The 20,263-nt window shown below is 47.3% G+C and overlaps 1 protein-coding gene across 3 annotated transcripts in view; it reads right to left on the bottom strand.

The window, feature by feature from the left end:
- Positions 1-544: 544 nt before the first annotated feature.
- LOC140409278 (solute carrier family 2, facilitated glucose transporter member 11-like) overlaps positions 545-20,263 on the bottom strand; it is a 187,103-nt gene continuing 167,384 nt past the window's right edge. For 2 of the 3 annotated variants that reach the window (XM_072497651.1, XM_072497658.1), the window contains 3 exons: positions 14,700-14,775; positions 13,869-13,996; positions 2,358-6,535 (listed from right to left, as the gene is read on the bottom strand). In XM_072497651.1, coding sequence (XP_072353752.1) covers positions 6,377-6,535; positions 13,869-13,996; positions 14,700-14,775 — 363 coding nt within the window. In that variant the 3' untranslated portion in view covers positions 2,358-6,376. Of the gene's footprint in view, positions 1,033-2,357; positions 6,536-13,868; positions 13,997-14,699; positions 14,776-20,263 lie in introns of those variants that run through there. The other variant, XM_072497667.1, reaches the window with a different exon arrangement.

Raw genomic sequence — 20,263 nt, 5'->3', positions numbered from 1 at the left:
GAAGGTTCACAGAAAATTTAATTCCCACAATTTCTCAGATGAGCTAAAGGCCGGAAACCCAGGACAGGACAGCACCAAGGTTTTCAGATGTGGGCCTGGAGATCATGAGGGAGAGAAGGGGGGGCCCTCCTCCCAGAGGGTGGCAGTAGACAGTCAGCCACACAGACCTAACAGACATGGATGGACATTGTTGCCACTGTCAGTAGCAGACATGTGGTCAGAAGAGCCTGGATGCAATACAGGAAAGGTTCAATAACCTGATGGGATCTGGTAAGGTGGTGTGGGCGTCTGCTACTCCCAACCCTCAGGGCAGATCTCTGGGAGCTTACCCTCCAGTGGAAACACCAGCCGAGGAGCTTCAGGGCACATGCTGATCCTGAGCATGCAAGGAATGTGTGCCCTGGATATTTACTGACCATTCAGAGTGGCTCAGCGCTGAAGATTGTCAACTCTGAAACATGCAGCTTCTAATGGCAGGAGCAGCTAACATTGGCTGTAGACATCAGCAGTGTCTGATCTCCCTGTCTTGTGCCCTTGCAGGAGAAACAGGCATATAATGCTCAGGAGAAGGATCAAACAGTGTGGAGGTATCTCCTTCACATCATCGCACCAGTGAAGGAGGGAGTGATAGAAAGAGCCAGAATCACAGACCATGAGGAAGACAGCCTGGCAAGAGGGATACTCATGATGGAGATGTTGATTACTGAAGGTAATGTGTTCATTAAAGGGGTGTACTGCACTCCACCTCACCTGTTGCTTGCAGAGCACTCCACTGCTTTGGGAAGCTTTAACACCTGCAGAGCTTTAGCTCTCCAAGGCTAGTTCTCATCGTCACTTCTCATGACTCCCACAGGTGCAAACGTTGACCCAAGGAGAGATTCTCCCTTCCAATAAACAGGCCATGAGAATCAGCAAAGCTCTGCGTCCCACCTTACAAGCAAATCTTCCTCCAACACAGATATGTTCACCTTTGTGGCTCGATGTCTGCCTTTAGATAGGGTGGCAGCAGGTGAGCGGCACAGTATTAGTGAGCTGGAGGAGGAACCAGAAACAGAGGCAGCTGTGGGTAGTTTCCTTCAGAGGATGGGGGACAGACACGCCCCTGCAGGAGTTACAGGAAAGGAGACTCTAATTCAGTGGTATTCACTAGAAAAACAGTGCCGGCCAATTGGGACATTAGAAAATGTTAAGTGGGCCACAAGTTGAATTTTTTAAATATTTATATATTAATTGTTATTTATTTCTTCAAAACTGTATCTTAGTATGTAAAGCATAAAAAATGATTATAAAAGAGGTACACATTAGCAGCTGCATAGATTATGCCAAGTGCACAGTTACGAATGTGTTTAATAACTTACTCATCATTACTTACTCTTTCTGCTTACCTCCTGCTCGCCACATCCCTTCCATTCATCGACCCTTATTTCTGCTGCCTCTCCCGCTCCCAAACCCTCACTGTGGGTGAAGGCTCAGAAGAGGTGTGATAAGAGGGAGTGAACAAGAGGGACTGGGAGTAGAAGGGTGAGGGGAGACGGGAGGAGGCAAGTGGGTGGGTCAAGAGAGGCAGCAAACGGGAGGGAGCAGTGAGTTGGAGGACCAGCGAGCTGGAGAGATGGAAAGGTGGAGGGTCAGTGAGCAGGCCGCAGCAGGACGTAAGCAGCACCAGGGCTGCAAAGCGAACAATTCTCTACCTGGATCAACAGATTGGAGGAGTCCATTCAGATCATGTGTGTCACAAAGGCTTCGAGAACATGAGCCCCTCAATTGAAAGAGTGGCCAATCTCATGGAGAGCCATACGCGGCAACATTTGGAATGCTTGAAGGAAAAATGGTCCGATATACATAGAATGGAGGGCAGACTATGTAGACTTGGCCGGTCAGTGGTCCTGAGGGTAGAGATGTTTGGGGTGGATGAAAGTTATACTCCTGCTGATGCTACTCTTCAGCCATCCAGAGCGCCATCCAAGGGCTGAGGGAGTCACTGAGGAGGATAAGGGTGCCACCTTTTACGGGCACCTTCATCATCGTTGACCTCATTGGCCCCTGAAAATGGGAGAATCAATGTGGCAGGGCAAATGAATGGGAATACCACCATCCCTCCAAGCCACAAACCAGCCTGACTTGGAACTATATTGCTATACCTTCATTGTCAAAATCCCACGGTGCCCTCCCCAATAGCACTGAGTGGACTAATACAACATGTACAGCAGCGCTTTAAAAATGTGGCTCAAGGAAAATTAATGAGTAAAATAAAGAATTATTTATGAATTGAACACTGTCCCTTTGACCAGCAGTGAGGTGATTTTAGTTGCAGCCTTTACAAAATGGATTTTGAAATGATACACTGTTAAAAACAGTTTAATTGGCATGTCAACTCTTTAATCATACATACATCCAGAATACTGATACTTGAATGGGATTCTTTAAGCCCTATTCAGGAATCTGATCCATATCACCTGAGTAGGCGTCGCTGTTGAAAAATTTGGATTCAAGCACACCTTCAACATCACAATTCAAATGCTTTACTGCATTACAATTATCTACAATAGCATTTCATTCATCAATTCTCAAAGAATGCAGCATTATAAAGGATTGCTGCTCCCATGCTGCTTCTGTTGAATCTCTGATTCAGTGATTTTGCAGTGTGCAGGCAAACTGATGTAAGCTCAAGAGCAGCACTTGTTTAACGGAAGTCTCATCATGTACTAAATACTATATTTTCACTTAGTTTGTGATGTTTTATATTGTCCCTATACAGTTCAGAAAATTGATACTGTCCTCATATTGATGCCTTTGGAGAGGGTCAGTCATCATGATTGGATATTTCAATACCAAATTTTGATTGTCATAATGCAATCTGTCTTCCATACCATTAAACTGAAATTTCTGGCATCTATTTTTGTTCAACAACTCACATTTCGCACTGATTCATTGATTGATTCTCTCAATCTTTGATTAATCTTATCCTAGCTGTGACATTAACATTCCTACACGTTCTTACACCTTTCACAACTGCTACTATTTCATGTGATTTTTCTGGATATTTTGGCTTGGTCATTGCCTCTCCCTTATCTGTATGGCATTTAAAACTCTGTAAACACCATTAAGGTTTCTTATTTACCTTCACATTTCTGGACTGTAAAGCTTAATAGAAGCATCGTTTTTTAAAAAATATTTTTTAAATTTAGAGTACCCAATTATATTTTGTTCTAATTAAGGGGTAATTTAGCGTGGTCAATCCACCTACCCTACACATCTTTGGATTCTGGGGGTGAGACCCATACAGACACGGGGAGAATGTGCAAACTCCACAAGGACAGTGACCCGGGGCCGGAATCGAACCCGGGTCCTCAGCGCCATGAGGTTGCAGTGCTAACCATTGTGCCCCCGTGCTGCCCTGAATTGAAGCATCATTACTCTTTCCTCACAGCTCATCCCCTTTATTTATGGGAACAGTCTTCTTGCTCTCACCATATCTTCAGCTAAGAATGAATTTCCTCTTGCACAATGGCATCCAGATCCACAATCAGGACTTCGAGAGGGGCCTCATAACTGCATTAAAAGTTTCAACTTTTCTGCTTGCATTTGTAAAGATAAAGGGACTCCTATAGATGTGGTGTACTTGGATTTCCAAAAGGCATTTTATAAGTTGCCACATCAAAAGTTGCTACACAAGAGTTCATGGTGTGGAGATGTGTGGTGTGTATTAACATAGATAGATGATTGGTTAACTAACAGAAAGCAGAGAGTAGCGATAAATGGGTCGTTTTTAGATTGGCACGGTGTTACAATCTACATCAATAACTTGGATGAACGAACTGACACCAAGATAGGTCAGAAAGTTAGTTGTCAAGAGGAAGTAAAGGGATATCGGTAGGTTAAGTGAATGGACAAGAACTTTCCACATCGAGTATAATGTGGGAAAATGTGAACTTATCCACTTTGGCAAGAAGAATAAAAAAGCTGTATAAAAAAGAGAAATTGCAGTTTGGGCCTATACACACAGAGGAATGGCAGGTGATTTATCAAAATTGATAAGATCCTGAGAGGACTTGATAGGGGTGGACGCCAGGAGGATTTCCTCTTGTAGGTGTGATTAGATTGTGGGGGCACAGTATAAAAATAAGAGGTCTCCCTTTTACGACGGAGATGAGCAGAAACTCTTTCACTCCGAGGGTTGTTAGGATGTGGAATCCTCTTCCCCAGAAAGCAGTAGAGGCTCAGTCATTGAATGCATTTAATGCTGAGTGAGACAGATTATTGACGGACTAAGGGTTTGTGGGTTATGGGGGGCAGAAAGAAGACAGGAGTTGAGACCACAGTCAGATCAGCCATGATCTTATTGAATGGCGGGGTTCAAAGGCCCGATTCTCGTTCCTAAATTCCATGTGCCTATGTATCCTGTCCTTAACGTACAATGGTGGAGAAAATAAAATCAATAATGAGATGAATATTGAGACAAGGTTGGATAGTTAGGAGAGATCACTAAACACTTGGTTGAAAGGTTTTAGAGGCGGGGAGAGGAATGAAGAGTTAGAATAAGAAGGAAGGAGCATGTACAAAAGGTAAGGGTTAAGAACCGAAGGTGGGTGCCATTACTGGGATAGGGTGGGTCAAAGCCAGAAAGGATTTCAAGAGGGAAAAAATAATTTTAAAAGCAATGCCTTGTGGGATGATAAACCAGGCTTGAGCAGGATTATTAAGGTTTCACACAGCTTGGTTCACCAAGTGGCTCGGGAGAGGAATGGAGTCAATGGGAGAGGGGCAGAGTTTATGGAGGATTAAACAACAATGAGTTTCCTAGATTCAGTCAGTGGAAATTTTGACTTGGTCACAACTTGACGCCAGATGGACAACCCTACATTTGTTAATCAGAGGCTAATCAATCTGCACAAGATCCTCAGCTTTGTAACTTCCTGAAGAATCACTACTCGGATGAACAAGAATGACCTTGGGGTTGAGAAGGCCATGGAGAGGTATATCTGGATGTTTAAATGTGCAAATGAAAGCTAATACAATGCTTTCGACAACAACACCAAGTGACAGCTTGCAAATAAAGAAGAGGATTGGATCAAGGATAGATCCTTGGGGAACTCTAGAAGTAATGTCATAGAAGAAAGATGAGATGGATTTTGCTGTAGATAAGGCAACTACAATCAGATTGGTAAGTGTCTAAGCAATAGCAGTCTCTCTGAGAACGACGATGGAAGAGAGGTGTTAGAGGTGAAGATGTGTTTAATCATGTTAAAACTCTGCAAAGAGGTTGAGGAAGCTGAGGGGCTAAAATGCATCATGGTGACAGTCACAGTGGATGTCATTTGTGACCTTGGTTAGGGCTATAAGGCACTGCAAGGATCAATTCAAATATGGAGTTACAAGAGAATTGGGCTTTTACAGAGTCAAATAATCGTCATAGCGCAGGAGGAGACCATTCAACCCACTGAGTTCATGCCAGTTCTCTATCGAGTAATCCAATGAGTCCCATTGTCCTGCAATATCCCCATTGCCCTGCAAGTTAATTTCCCTCAATGCCCATCTAATTTCTTTTTAAAATAATTTATCATCTCTGCTTTGACAACCCTCACAGGCAGCGAGTTCCAGGTCATTACCACTTGCTGCATAAAAGTGCTCTTCCTCACATACCCCTTGCACAGAAAGGTAAATCTGTGTCCCCTCGTCCTTGTACCATCAGCTAAGGGGAACAGCTTTCCTTTGTCTACATTATCTAAACCTGGCATAATCTAGTATGCCTCTATCAAATCTCCCCTCAAACCCCTCTGCTTCAAGGAGAACAATATCCCTTCCTCTAAACTAAACATTATAAGCTAGAACCCTCATCCTGGAACCATTCTGGTGAATCTCTTCTACACATACTCAAGGGCCCTCATACAATCTTCCTGAAGTGTGCTGACCAGAACTGTATGTAATACTCTAGCTGAGGCCAAACCCGAGGTTTATAAAGGTTCAGTATAACATCCTTGCTTTTGTACTGAGCACCTCTATTAATGAAGCCTAAGGTCCTATATGTTTTGCTCTCAATATGTCCTACCAACTTCAAAGATTCCTGTACATCAATCCCGAGGTCCTTTTGTCCCTCTATACTCTTCAGAACTGTACAATTAGGTCTATATTGCCTCTCACTATCTCCTCTGCAAAGCTGCATGATAAAGAACATTGGGAAGGAAACGGAGATGGGGTATTAACATGAATATGCAATATCAACCTACATTTGTCCTGAACTCTCAGACCAGTGAAACAGGCAATAAATAGGAAAGCTAGTCTGGCCATCAGCCAGCCCGACACTACAAATGAAGCCATGTAAACACAGCCATAACAGAGAAATATGATGTACGAGTAGTTACAATATTTTCTCAAGTCACAACACGCTGCACCCGTTGAAATTACGTTTGTAAAACTCCTCGGAAATTTCCAAGAAGGTCTTCCCCTTTGTTTCTGGCAGGAAGATTCCAATAAATAAAGCCGTGAGGAAGCTAACGCAAATGAATGGCACATAACAAAAACTGCCCAAGCCCTCCTGAAAGGCAGAAAGACAGGGTTAAGTACAAGCAAACATGTTTTACTTCTGATGATGAAGTAATTTTGTTGTTTTCTACTTTTTCCTTTTCTCGGGTTTCCCTCTTCAATTCACTCTCCAGCCGTTCTGCCCCTCGACTTCGCTAATAGTAGAGATCCCACCTTAAAATCAAATGGTGGTGATTTGTCTAACTCCAGAGAAATGAGCTCTTAATCTATGTTCTTCTTCCCTTGGGACCGAGGATGACTTGGTCCCACACCAGTGGGCTCTGAAATGGCTGATAATGCCAATGCACGGTATGCAGACTCCGCCACATGCGGGGTATGTGCTTGAAGGGTTGGGTAGATGGGTGGATTGAGGGATAATTTAGGCTGCCACTTCAGTGCAATAATGAGAGGCTGCTGCACTGTCGGAGGTGTGAACTTTCAAATGGAATTTTAAACTGAGGCTCATCTACCCTCTCAGGTGGACAAAAAAAGATTCCACCGCAATGTTTGTGGCTGAACGTGGCAATTCTAACTCCCGGTCAACGGTCACTCCTCAATTAACATCATTAAAACTTAGCTGACTGTTGTTTGTAGGACCTTGCTGTGGGCAAACTGTTATTCTGTTTCGGTCTGTTATAACATGGTTACAGTTCCAAAATGCCTGATTGGCTTTGAAGCACTTACGAATGTCCTGAGGATGTGAACAATGCTACATAAATGCAAATTATTTATTTTCTCTGTAAACAGGTCAGTCACCAGGTAGCGACAGCAGTAATTGGCTGTCTCCGTGGGTAAAAACCTGGCCTTGAGCTGCACGAGCAGGATTGGAAAAGCACAAGTTTCAAATAGTTGGACAGGAGTGAAGGGCCAAATGTTCTCCTTTGTGTACTGTTATCATTCTATGAAAGTGCAGTTAAGGGAATGGAGATCCTGTTCCAACACCTTATCTTCTACCTCCAAGTGCGGCTCATCAATATAATAATAGTTTATTGTCACAAGTAGGCTTCAATGAAGTTACTGTGAAACGCCCCTAGTCGCCACATTCCGGCACCTGTTCGGGGAGGCCGGTACAGGAATTGAACTCGCGCTGCTGGTCTTGTTCTGCATTACAAGCCAGCTGTTTAGCCCACTGTGCTAAACCAGCCCATACACCAACCAAGAATAAGGCCAATGCCCAAACTACCTGGAAGTGTGAAGATCGGGGGTGCAAGGACAGAATAGAGCAGTAACTTTCCATAATTAGCCTGAAATTCCCAAATTCCATTCCAACCCATGATGTACTTTATGACATATCCTGGTGCAATGTTCCCATTGTCCAAGAAGGTGAAATCTACCGAGAATCAGCAGGAGTTTGGTTTTGTTTGGATTTGTTTTGTTAGTGGTGTTGTGAAATCGCACTGCTACGTGCCTAGAGTCATGTGAGTGCTTATTCACATAATGAATGATGCTGATGGACTTCCGGTTGCGGTGATGCCGAGCTAGCCGCACGTTTCGGCGGCTCCAGCTCCGACGGACCTTCGGGCTCTTTTAAGAGCCCCAACGGGGAATTTTTCGACGACGCGACCCGGTGTGGGGTGTGGGAGAAGGGAGTCCCCCCCAAACGAAGGAGGAAAAAACCGGCGGCGGCAGCTGCAGCCCGAGGAATCATCGACCAAAAGGTCAGAGGGAGAGAAGTTCAAGATGGCGGCGGAGAAAGCGCAGGCGACATGGGGGCCTGAGCAGGATGAAATCGTGAGACGGTGCGTGGAGCTGCTGAAGAGGGAGGTGCTGACCCCAATGCTACAGGCAATTGAGGGGCTCAAGGAGACATTAAAGACCCAGGAGACAGAGCTTCGCGTGGTGGAGCAGAAGGTGACAGATATGGAGGACGAGATCCTGGGCCTGGCGGTTAAGACTCAGACGCACGAGGCACTTCATAAAAAGTGCACTGAAAGGATCGAGGCCCTAGAAAACGGAGCGCGAAGGAAGAACCTTCGGATACTTGGTCTCCCTGAGGGTGTGGAAGGAGTAGACTGTGGAGCGTACGCAAGTACGATGCTGAGCTCACTGATGGGTGCTGAGGCCCCTGCGGGCCCCATGGAGGTGGAGTGGGCAAATCGGATTCCGTCGAGAAGACCAAAAGCGGGAGAACCACCGAGGGCGATAATCGTGCGATTTTACCGCCTTAAGGACAGAGAAGAGGTCCTGAGATGGGCTAAAAAGGTGCGGAGTAGCAGATGGGAGAACGCTGTGGTATGGATATACCAGGATTGGAGTGCGGAGGTGGCGAGAAGGAGGGCGAGCTGCAACCGAGCCAAAGAGGTGTTGCATAAAAGGAAGGTGAAGTTTGGGATGCTGCAGCCGGCAAGACTATGGGTCACGTATCAGGAGAGACACCATTATTTCGAGACGGCGGAGGAAGCATGGTCCTTCATCAAAGAAGAGAAATTGGATGGGAACTGAGGGACTGATGCTGCAGGAAATGTTATTGTTATTGATTTTGTTAATGTTATGGGTGAAGTTAATTGAGAAGCAAACTGGGAAGGGGGGAGACATTGGGGAAATGTGGGCGCCGGTGATGGGGGAAAGACGGGACAGAGTCGGAGAATGGGGAAGGGGAGGGGGAGGGGAAAGGGAGCTGCGCCATAAGAGGCGGGTCAGGTAAACGGATGTTCCCGCGCCAGAAAGAATAAGGCGGGAAGACAGGCGCAAGGCGGATGGGAGTTCCCCCACACGGGGGGGGTCGAGGAGTGAGCAGGAGTAGCCGGGGTCAGTTGAAGTCAGCTGACTTACGGAAGTGACATGGGGGGAGCAATCAAGCTAGATAGGGATCTAACCGGGGGAACAACTGGGTTGCTGCTGCGGAAATCCAAAAGGAAACGGCTAAAGAGTGGGTGGGCAGGGATGGTGTGCGACGCTGGGGGAGCGAGCGGGAGCGCGGAGGCGGGATATGGGACTGGCCTAGAGAAGGTAATGGCTAGTCGACACGGGAGGGGGGCAGGTAGCCCCCGAGTGAGGCTGATCACGTGGAACGTGAGAGGCCTGAACGGACCGATAAAAAGGGCCCGAGTGCTCGCGCATTTGAAAGGACTAAGGGCAGACGCGGTTATGCTCCATGAGACGCACCTAAAGGTGGCGGACCAAGTTAGGCTAAGGAAAGGATGGGTGGGGCAGGTGTTCCACTCAGGACTGGACGCAAAGAACAGAGGGGTGGCCATTTTGGTGGGGAAACGGGTAGCATTCGAAGCAAAGAACATCGTAGCAGACAGCGGAGGTAGATATGTAATGGTGAGTGGTAGGCTGGAGGGAATGGAGGTCGTGTTGGTTAATGTGTATACCCCAAATTGGGACGATGCGGGATTTATGAGACGGATGCTGGGGCGTATACCGGATCTGGAGGTAGGAAACTTGATTCTAGGAGGGGACTTTAATACGGTGCTAGACCTGGGGCTAGATAGATCCAGCTCAAGGACCGGAAGGAGGCCGGCAGCGGCCAAGGTACTTAAGGGGTTTATGGATCAAATGGGGGGGAGTGGATCCATGGCGATTTCTTAGACCTAGGGCTAGGGAGTTTTCCTTCTTCTCCCATGTCCATAAAGTGTACTCCCGGATAGATTTTTTTGTTTTGGGAAGGTCGTTGATCTCTATGGTGGAAGAAGCTGAGTACTCAGCCATAGCGGTTTCGGATCATGCCCCACATTGGGTGGACCTGGAATTAGGAGAGGGCAGGGAGCAGAGAACACTCTGGCGATTAGATGTGGGACTGATGGCGGATGAGGGAGTGTGTGCAAGAGTGCGGGGGTGTATTGAGAGATACCTGGAGGTCAATGACGACGGCGAGGTCCCTGTGGGAGTGGTTTGGGAAGCACTAAAAGCGGTGGTCAGAGGAGAGCTGATCTCTATTGGGGCCCACAAAAGGAAAACAGAGGCCAAGGAAAGGGAAAGATTACTGGGGGAGATTTTAAGGGTGGACAGGGAATTTGCAGAGACCCCGGAGGAGGAATTGTACAGGGAGAGGAGACGACTCCAGACGGAGTTTGACCTTCTGACCACCAGAAAGGCGGAGGTACTGTGGAGGAAGGCACAGGGGAGGAGGTATGAATATGGGGAAAAGGCTAGTCGCCTGTTGGCTCATCAATTGCGAAAGAGGGCAGCAGCGAGGGAGATAGGAGGAATTAGAGACGAAAGGGGAGACACGGTGCGAAGGGCAGGAAAGATAAATGAGGTGTTCAAGACCTTTTATGAGGAACTGTATAGGTCTCAACCCCCAGAGGGAGAGGAGGGGATGCGGCAGTTCCTGGACCAATTGAGGTTCCCGAAAGTGAAGGAGCAGGAGGTGGTAGGCCTGGGGGCACCGGTTGAGGTGGACGAGGTCATTAAGGGACTGGGAAGCATGCAAGCAGGGAAGGCCCCGGGGCCAGACGGGTTCCCGGTGGAATATTACAGAAAATATGTGGACTTGTTGGCCCCGTTGATGGCGAGGACGTTCAATGAGGCCAGGGAAGGGGGGACTCTACCCCCGACGATGTCGGAGGCGACAATATCGCTAATTTTGAAGAGGGACAAAGATCCGTTGCAGTGCGGGTCCTATAGACCTATTTCACTATTGAACGTGGACGCCAAATTGCTGGCAAAGGTACTGGCATCGAGGATAGAGGACTGTGTCCCGGGGGTGGTGCACGAAGACCAGACAGGGTTCGTAAAAGGGAGACAACTGAATGTTAACGTGCGACGACTATTAGGGGTGATAATGATGCCCCCAGTGGAGGGGGAGGCAGAGATAGTGGCGGCAATGGACGCAGAGAAGGCATTTGATAGGGTGGAGTGGGAGTATTTATGGGAAGTGTTAAGGAGGTTTGGGTTTGGGAACGGGTTTATTAGCTGGGTTAGACTTCTTTATGGGGCTCCAACGGCAAGCGTAGTTAAAGGTCGACATAGATCGGAGTATTTCCGACTATATAGGGGAGCAAGACAGGGATGCCCGCTGTCTCCATTGTTGTTCGCGTTGGCAATTGAACCTCTGGCCATGGCGTTGAGAGACTCCAGGAAATGGAGAGGGGTGATTAGAGGGGGAGAAGAACACCGAGTCTCGTTATACGCGGATGACCTATTGTTATACGTGTCGGACCCAGCGGGGGGGGGTGATTGAGGTTATGCGAATTTTGAGGGGGTTCGGGGAATTCTCGGGGTATAGGCTAAACATGGGGAAGAGTGAATTATTTGTGATACATCCAGGGGACCAGAGTAGAGAGATAGAAGGCTTGCCGCTAAGGAAAGTGGAAAGAAACTTCCGATACCTGGGGATTCAGATCGCTAGGAGCTGGGGAACCTTGCACAGACTTAATCTGACACGGCTGGTAGAACAAATGGAGGAGGACTTCAAGAGGTGGGACATGTAGCCTCTATCGCTGGCGGGCAGGGTGCAAGCAATTAAGATGATGGTCCTCCCGAGGTTCTTATTTGTATTTCAATGTCTCCCTATATTAATCACCAAGACCTTCTTTAATAAAATAGACAGGAGCATCACGAGCTTCGTGTGGGCAGGGAAAGTCCCGAGAGTAAGGAGGGGGTTCCTTCAGCGTAGTAGGGACAGAGGAGGATTGGCACTACCGAACTTGGGCGATTACTATTGGGCCGCCAATGTGGCAATGATACGTAGATGGATGATGGAGGGTGAGGGAGCGGCGTGGAAAAGACTGGAGAGAAAGTCCTGTAAAGGGACGAGTTTAGAGGCGTTGGTGACGGCGCCGCTACCGTTCTCACCTAAAAAGTTTACCACGAACCCGGTGGTGGCGGCAACACTGAATATCTGGGGACAGTGGAGGCGACAGAGAGGGGTGCGGGGAGACCTGGTGGGGTCCCCTATCAGGAACAACCATAGGTTCGCCCCAGGAAGAATGGATGGAGGATTTCAGAGCTGGTACCAGTTGGGAATTAGGAGGGTGGGAGATTTATTTATAGATGGGACTTTTGCGAGCTTGGGAGCATTGGAGGAAAAGTATAAGTTGCCCCGGGGAAATTTCTTGAGATATATGCAGGTGAGGGCGTTTACTAGACAACAGGTGAGGGAATTTCCGTTGCTCCCGACACAGGGGATACAGGACAGGGTGCTCTCAGGGGTGTGGGTCGGAGAGGGCAAGGTGTCAGAGATTTACCGAGAGATGAGGGAAGAGGGGGAGGAGTCGGTGGGCGAACTAAAAGGAAAGTGGGAAGAAGAATTAGGGGAGGAGATAGAGGAGGGTATGTGGGCTGATGCCCTAAGCAGGGTGAATTCCTCTTCCTCATGCGCCAGGCTTAGCCTGATTCAATTTAAGGTGCTACATAGAGCACACATAACGGGAGCAAGATTGAGCAGGTTCTTTGGAGTGGAGGACAAATGTGGGAGGTGTGGCGGGAGCCCGGCAAAACACGCACATATGTTTTGGGCGTGCCCGGCACTGGAAGGGTATTGGAAGGGAGTGACGGGAGTGATTTTGCAGGTGGTGAAGGCCCGGGTCAAACCAGGCTGGGGGTTAGCTCTATTTGGAGTTGCGGAAGAGCCGGGAGTGCAGGAGGCGAAAGAGGCCAACGTTGTGGCCTTTGCGTCCCTAGTAGCCCGGCGTAGGATCCTACTCATGTGGAAGGAGGCGAAACCCCCCGGACTGGAGGCCTGGGTAAACGATATGGCGGGGTTAATTAAACTGGAGCAGATAAAGTTTGCCCTGAGAGGATCGGCTCAAGGGTTCACCAGGCGGTGGCAGCCATTTCTCGACTTCCTAGGGGAACGTTAGAGGGAAGACAGATGACCAGCAGCAGCAACCCAGGGGGGGTGGGGGGGGGCAGGGGGGGCAGGGGGGGGAGGGGGTTTAGTTTAGTTTAGTTTAGGCCAATAGATAAGGGGGTTTTGTTACTTGTGCATTGTTAAAAAATTCTGTATTGTTACTGTTGTGTTTGTTTTGTAAGAGGAAAAATCGTTGTTTGGGAAAAAAAATTTCAATAAAATATATTTAAAAAAAATAAAAAATGAATGATGCTGATGGAGGGAAGGATCTGAGCCAAGATAAATGGCTCTTAACGGAGAGCGGAGGAAAATCAAGTTTTCAAGGCTGTTGCTGTATAGCTCCCAACCACTGACTAAATAGCAGCAGAGGCTCAACAATAGATCCCCGCTGCCCCTCAAGCTGGATAATTCCACAAAAGTCTCCCAAGAAAGGGGACAGTGGGGATATAAGGAGGCTTTTTAAATTTCAGAACAATTCATCATAAAGGAGGAGTCAGAAAGCATGCAGAACATAACAAGGGTTGCGGTTGTCAGGAAGCAATATAACAGTGAAATGATAGCTTGTCACAATATTAAGTTAAATTTATTCTGTGTTCAAGGTACTTACCATAATAAATGGGAAAGTCATTCCTACAATAATGAGGTTTATCCAGAGCAGGGACCCATTGATCATGTAGGCTGTGGGCCGTGCAGTTTGGTCAAAGATCTCCATTGGTATGACCCCGGTTACTCCGGCTAAGGGCAAAGAGGTCACAATGAATTTAGAAGTTAGGGTGCACAAGCAAACTTGGCACTGGGAGCAACGAGACGTTCGTTATGAGCAGTCAACAGAGGAAAATACACTTTTCACACATTATGTAATCAATACACAACAGAGAACACGGTTGTAAAGAAAAACCTGCAAAGAGTAACACTGAACTAAATAGGGTTCGGGTAACTCCTTGTGATTGTTCACACATTACTGCTCACCATACCCAGCAGCTCATTTTCTGATAAGAATAGCCGCCATGTCACAAAAGTGTCATATCGCTGGCCGCTTCTTGTACTAGGCTAGCCGTCATCTGTGGGACTCCAGACACACGTTTTGGCATTTCTGCATCAAGAAGCTAAGAGACTTCAGTGTCAGGGAATGGAATAAAGCTCCCTTACAGTACCACAACAGCTCCCGAATCAGGTACAGCAAAGTTAGATACAGAATTTCTTGCCTTCCCGTTATGCAGGTTACACGTCAGTCAACTCATTAACTCCCTGACTGTGGCTAGAGTATGCGTTGTTCCCATTCCCTTTATTTTTTGGTCCTAATTCCACTAAAAAGCATATATATGTTTCTGTTTTGAAGGGCTTAGAATGAAATGTTAACCTGTCTTTTTTTTCCTGACCTGTTGCGTAATTACAACAGTTTTTCCTTTATGTGATTACACCACAGTGAGTGACTTACCTGGTCCAATTCCAAAGCTTAAGATGGATGCAAAGATACAAATCATGCTCATGTATGGCATCCAGCTGATCTTGTCCTAAGTAAAGACAAACAGTATCAGTAAGATGTCCATTTGCAATTAAGTGTTGGACAAATTAGTTCCAATGATGCAACAAGAGAATTATACTCCAACAATAACTAGGTTCACAGAGCTCATTGAGTTGGTGAATGCTTTTCGAGTGAGAAGCTGAGCCACACAAACCTCTCCCAGACCTGATCCCCTGACTTGAGTTAATTTGCACTGATAGGGCACTGAGGGAGTGCTACAATTAGCCTAATCACTAATGGGTTAGGGAGATAAATCAGCTGAAGTTTCCATTCTGGGTTGTTATGGAACAATCCCTGGTCTAAGAGCTGCGTGTGGGCACTGGAATAGATACTCCAGCAGTGTCTGTCCCATATTCACAGACAAGACTGACATGAGAATAATGCCAACTTTGGGTGTGGTATTGGAGGAAGCAAAATGCCAGCAGAGAGCCAACTGGAGGGCAGGTGAGGAAAGGAGGTGAAGGCTGGAAATTATCAGCAATGATAGTTAAGTATGACTGCATCACATTCATCTTAAATTAGCAGCAGAGTTAACCTATTTATTTTAAGAAAGCTGTTCCAGTGCAGCTACAACATTGGTATCTACCCGGCAATGTGGAAAATTGGCTAGGTACGTCAGCCCAGATATGTCCTATCCAGGACAAATAAGGACAAATCCAACCCAACCAATTACCGCTGCATTAGTGGACTCTCGATCATCAGCACGTGATGGAAGGTGTAATTGATAGTGCTATCGAGTGGCACTTACTCAGCAATAACCTGATCAATGATGCTCAGTTTGGGTTCCACCAGGGCTACTCAGCTCCTGACCTCACTGCAGCCTTGGTTCAAACATGGACAAAAAAGCTGAACTCCAGAGAGTGAATGCTCTTGACATCAAGGCAGCGTTTGACCAAGTGTAGCATCAAGCCCTAGAAAAACTGGAGTCAATGTGAATCAGGGGGGAAACTCTCTTGAGATGTTCTTTGGTTGTTCAAATTAATATTATTAATTTAAACAACCAAACAACATCACATGGTACCAGGACATGGATGTCAGAAAGAAAGGAGTATTTAGATCTATCAATTCGACAGAAAACATCGAAGAAAGAAAACATTGTGCGAAAATCAAAAAATCCAAAGATCGACTGCGAAGAAAATAGCGTGCCTTGTGGCAGATAAAAGATGGAAGGCTTGAAGACTCCACAAAACCTGCACACATGGGTAACGTAGATGCAAACTGGCGTGTTTTTAAACAGCAGTTCATGCTGTTTGTACAGGCTCTTGGCTTACAAGATGCTTCCGACGAGAGAACAATTGCACTTTTTTTTAATCTGTAGTGGATCTCCAGGCGATTGAATTAACTCTTTTCAATTTGACATGGAGGACGACAAAAAGAGCTATAAGAAGGTAATAGAGCAATTTGATTGTCATTGTAACCCTCAGACTAATGAGACCTTCAAAAGGTATATTTTTTCGAATGCGCGTGCAGAAAACGGGCAAAACAATAGATAGCTTTGTCACGGATCTGAAGTTAAAAGCGCAAAACTGAAACCTTCGCAGAGCTACATGATTCCTTAGTCAGAGACCAGATCGTGTATGGCCTCCAGAGCGATAAACTTCGTGAGCGTGTTAAGAGAATCCGAATTAAAGCTCACTGATGCAATTAAAATATGCAAAGCAAACAGAGTAGCATTGAAAAGAATAACGGAAATTTGTCTCCATGAAAATGGCACAAAAACTGCAGCTTCCAACGATGACATAAATGCTGTGTCGCAGTTCAACCAAAAACGTGGTCTGAGCGGCCATTTTAGAAAAAATGCTGAAGCCACCATTTCATACAGGAGGTATGGAAAGACTCCCCCTCTATGAAAATGTCTTGCATATGGTAAAAAATGTGGCGAAAAGAACCATTTTGCACAACAATGCATGTCCAGTAAGGTGCAACAAGCGGCAAAAGTTAATGAAATTCCGAAAATTCAGAAGGTAAAAAATACATCAGTGACAGATAGATTAACTGAAAACAAGCAATATGTTGATGAAAATATGGCTATAAGACTAGACGATGACGATACAATTTTTGTGGGTGTAGTCCACACCAATGAAGAATTGAAAATAGAGGAAATTGTACAGGAAATTTCAATAGTCAAAAATACGGATGATTGGACAATTCCGATAATAATCAACTAAACTCTAATTGATATGAAACCCGATACTGGCACTAGAGCGAATCTAATAAATCAAGACGATGTGAGAAAACTTAAAGTTTAACCAGTAATAGAAGACAGCAACTATATTTTAAAAGACTATAATGGAAAACAAATAGTGACCTTCGGAACCTGCAAACTGCAGATCGAAGTTAAGCAACAAAGATTTTTCATCGACTTTGCAATTGCACAAGCAAATAAAACATCTTTATTAGGTGCTGAAGAATGTGAGAAATTACTTTTTGCATTTTATTACAAACTTGTATCAAAGGAGGTTACGGCAAATAAACACCCCGAGAAACATACTTCCCAACAATCAGCTATACAGTTTGTACAGATTTTTCTGCTTTTTCATCCCCCCCCCCCCCGTCTCCATCACCCACCCCCCCGGCGACGAACAGCTCCTCAAACATGGTCATAAACATCCCCCACCTTTTCTCAAACTCCCCTGCTGAGCCCCTTAACTCATACTTTATCTTCTCTAACCGCAGGAAGTCATACAGGTCACCCGACCATGCTGCTACCCCTGGTGGCGATGCCGACCGCCACTCCAGCAAAATTTGTCGCCATGCAATCAGAGAGGCGAAGGCCATGACATCGGCCTTCCTCCTCTCCATGTGCTCCGGCTTCTCTGAAACCCCAAATATCACCACCAAAGGGTCCGGGTCCATCTCCTCCTCCACTATCCTGGCTAAGACCGCAAACACTCCCGCCCAGAATCTTCCCAATTTTTCACAACCCCAAAACATGTGCACATGATTCATTGGCCCCCGCCCACACCTCTCACTCATCTGCTACCCCCTGAAAGAACCCACTCATTCTCGCCTGAGATATATGCACCCTGTGCACCATTGTAAACTGTATCAGGCTCATCCTTGGAGGAGGTCCCGTTTACCCTTTGCAATGCCTCACTCCATACTCCCCAATTGATCTCCATTCCCAACTCCGCTTCCCATTTCTCCTTTATCTTCACCACCCGCTCGCCTCCCTGCTCCCCCAGCCACTGATATATATCCCCAATTCTTCCCTCCCCCTCCACATCCGGAAGCAGCAGCCATTCCAGCAAGGTGTACCCCGGCAATCTAGGGAACCCCTTCCAGACCTTGTGTGCAAAGTCCCTAACCTGTAGATACCTGAACTCACTACCCCTCGGCAGCTCTACCATCTCCCTGAGCTCCTCCAGGCTGGCAAACCCTTCCTCCAAATACAAATCCCTCACCTTAGAACATAGAACATAGAACAATACAGCGCAGTACAGGCCCTTCGGCCCACGATGTTGCACCGAAACAAAAGCCATCTAACCTACACTATGCCATTATCATCCATATGTTTATCCAATAAACTTTTAAATGCCCTCACCTTGACCAGCTCCACTTCTCTCCGCCTCCTGTATACACTATCCATCTCCCCCGGCGCAAACGCATGATTCTCGCACAGCGGCGTTAGCACCGACATCCCTTCCACCCTAAAATGCGTCCTCAGCTGATTCCATTTCTTCACCGTGGATTGCACCACTGGGCTTCCTGAATACATACTCGGAGCCATTGGCAATGCTGCCGTCACCATAGCCCTCAAACTAGACCCCTAAGATTCCTAACCCACTCTACCCCTTTTCCTTCCCACCACCGCCGCACCTTGTCCGCATTCGCCGCCCAATAATAATGAAGCAAGTTCGGCAACTCCAACCCCCCCTGCTGCCTCTGCCTCTGTAGCAGGGTCCTCCCCACCCTCGGCACCTTCCCCGCCCATACAAAGTCAGAGATGATTGTGTCCACTTTCCGAAAAATGTCCTTTGGTATAAAGATCGGGAGAGCCTGAAAGATAAACAAGAACCTCGGCAGAATATTCATTTTCACCACTTGGACCCTCCCCGCCAACGTTAAGTGCAGTGTATCCCACCTCTTAAGATCCTCCCTGGCCTCCTCCACCAGCTTCATTAAGTTCGACTTATCGAGCCCCGTCCATTCCCTCGCTACCCGAATCCCCAACCTATCCCTCGCTACCGTAAATGGCATCCCCCCCCTAAATTAGCCCGCTGTGCCAGCTCATTCACCGGGAATACCTTGCTTTTCCCTACATTCAGCTTGTACCCCGATAACCCTCCAAACCTCCCAACAGGGCCATAATCCTTCCCATACACTCCAAGGATCCGAAACATAGAGCAAGAGGTCAGCGGCATAGAGTGACACCCGATGCTCCCTCTGTCCCCTCATTATCCCCTGCCACTCTGCCGACCCCCTAAGAGCCATCGCCAATGGCTCTATGGCCAGCGCAAACAGCAGCGGCGACAGCGGGCACCCCTGCCTCGTGCCCCTGTGTAAGTCAAAGCTTCGTGAGCTCATATCATTCGTCCTCACCCACGCCCTTGGTGCCACATACAGCAACCGCACTCATGCCACAAATCTCAGCCCAAATCTCCCAAAACTTCGAACAAGTACCGCCACTCCACCCGATCAAATGCTTTCTCCGCGTCCATGAACACCACCACCTCCGGTACCAAAGCCCTCGACGAATTCATCACCACATTCAACAGCCATCTTATATTACTCGCGAGCTGCCTGCCCTTCACGAAGCCTGTTTGATCTTCTGCAACCATCCCCGGGACACAGTCCTCCATCCACCCCGCCAACAACTTAGCCAATACTCATATCCGTGTTCAATTGTGATCTGGGTCTATACGACCCACATTCCATCGGATCCTTCCCTTTTTTGGGGATTAGTGTGATTACTGCCTGCATCGTCATCTCTGGCAACTCCCCCTTCTCCAGTGCTTCATTAAACGTCCCCAACAGATGTGGTGCCAGGTCCGCCGCAACTTCCTTATAAAATTCCGCCAGGTATCCATCCAGCCCATGGGCTTTCCCTGACTTCATACCCCTGATGCTATCCAGCATCTCCCTCAGCCCCAGAGGCTCCTCCAACGCCTGCCTCTTTGTTTCCTCCACCTGGGGAAATTCCAGCTCGTCCAGAAACTGCCCCATGTCCTCCTCCTCTCCTCCTGGGTCTGCCTCATGAAGTCCCTGGTAATACTCTCTAAATGCCTCATTTATCTTCCCTAGCTCTGACACCACATCCCCAGCCCGGATCTTCAATATTTCCCTGGACGCAGCCTGCCTCCGCAGCTGGTGCCCCAGCATGCGGCTCGCCTTCTCCCCATACTCGTATTGCACCCCTCTTGCCCTACGCAGTTGCCCTACCACCCTCCCCGTTGTCAGCCTGTCAAATTGCCCCTGCAGCTTTTTCCTCCTCGCCAATCCCTCCATGGTGGGCACCCTTGAATATTCCCTGTCCA

This window comes from Scyliorhinus torazame, chromosome 1, assembly GCF_047496885.1.
Source record: "Scyliorhinus torazame isolate Kashiwa2021f chromosome 1, sScyTor2.1, whole genome shotgun sequence".
Taxonomy (NCBI): domain Eukaryota; kingdom Metazoa; phylum Chordata; class Chondrichthyes; order Carcharhiniformes; family Scyliorhinidae; genus Scyliorhinus; species Scyliorhinus torazame.
Note: the sequence above shows the minus strand (reverse complement) of the source record. Positions and strands in the feature narration are given on the sequence as shown.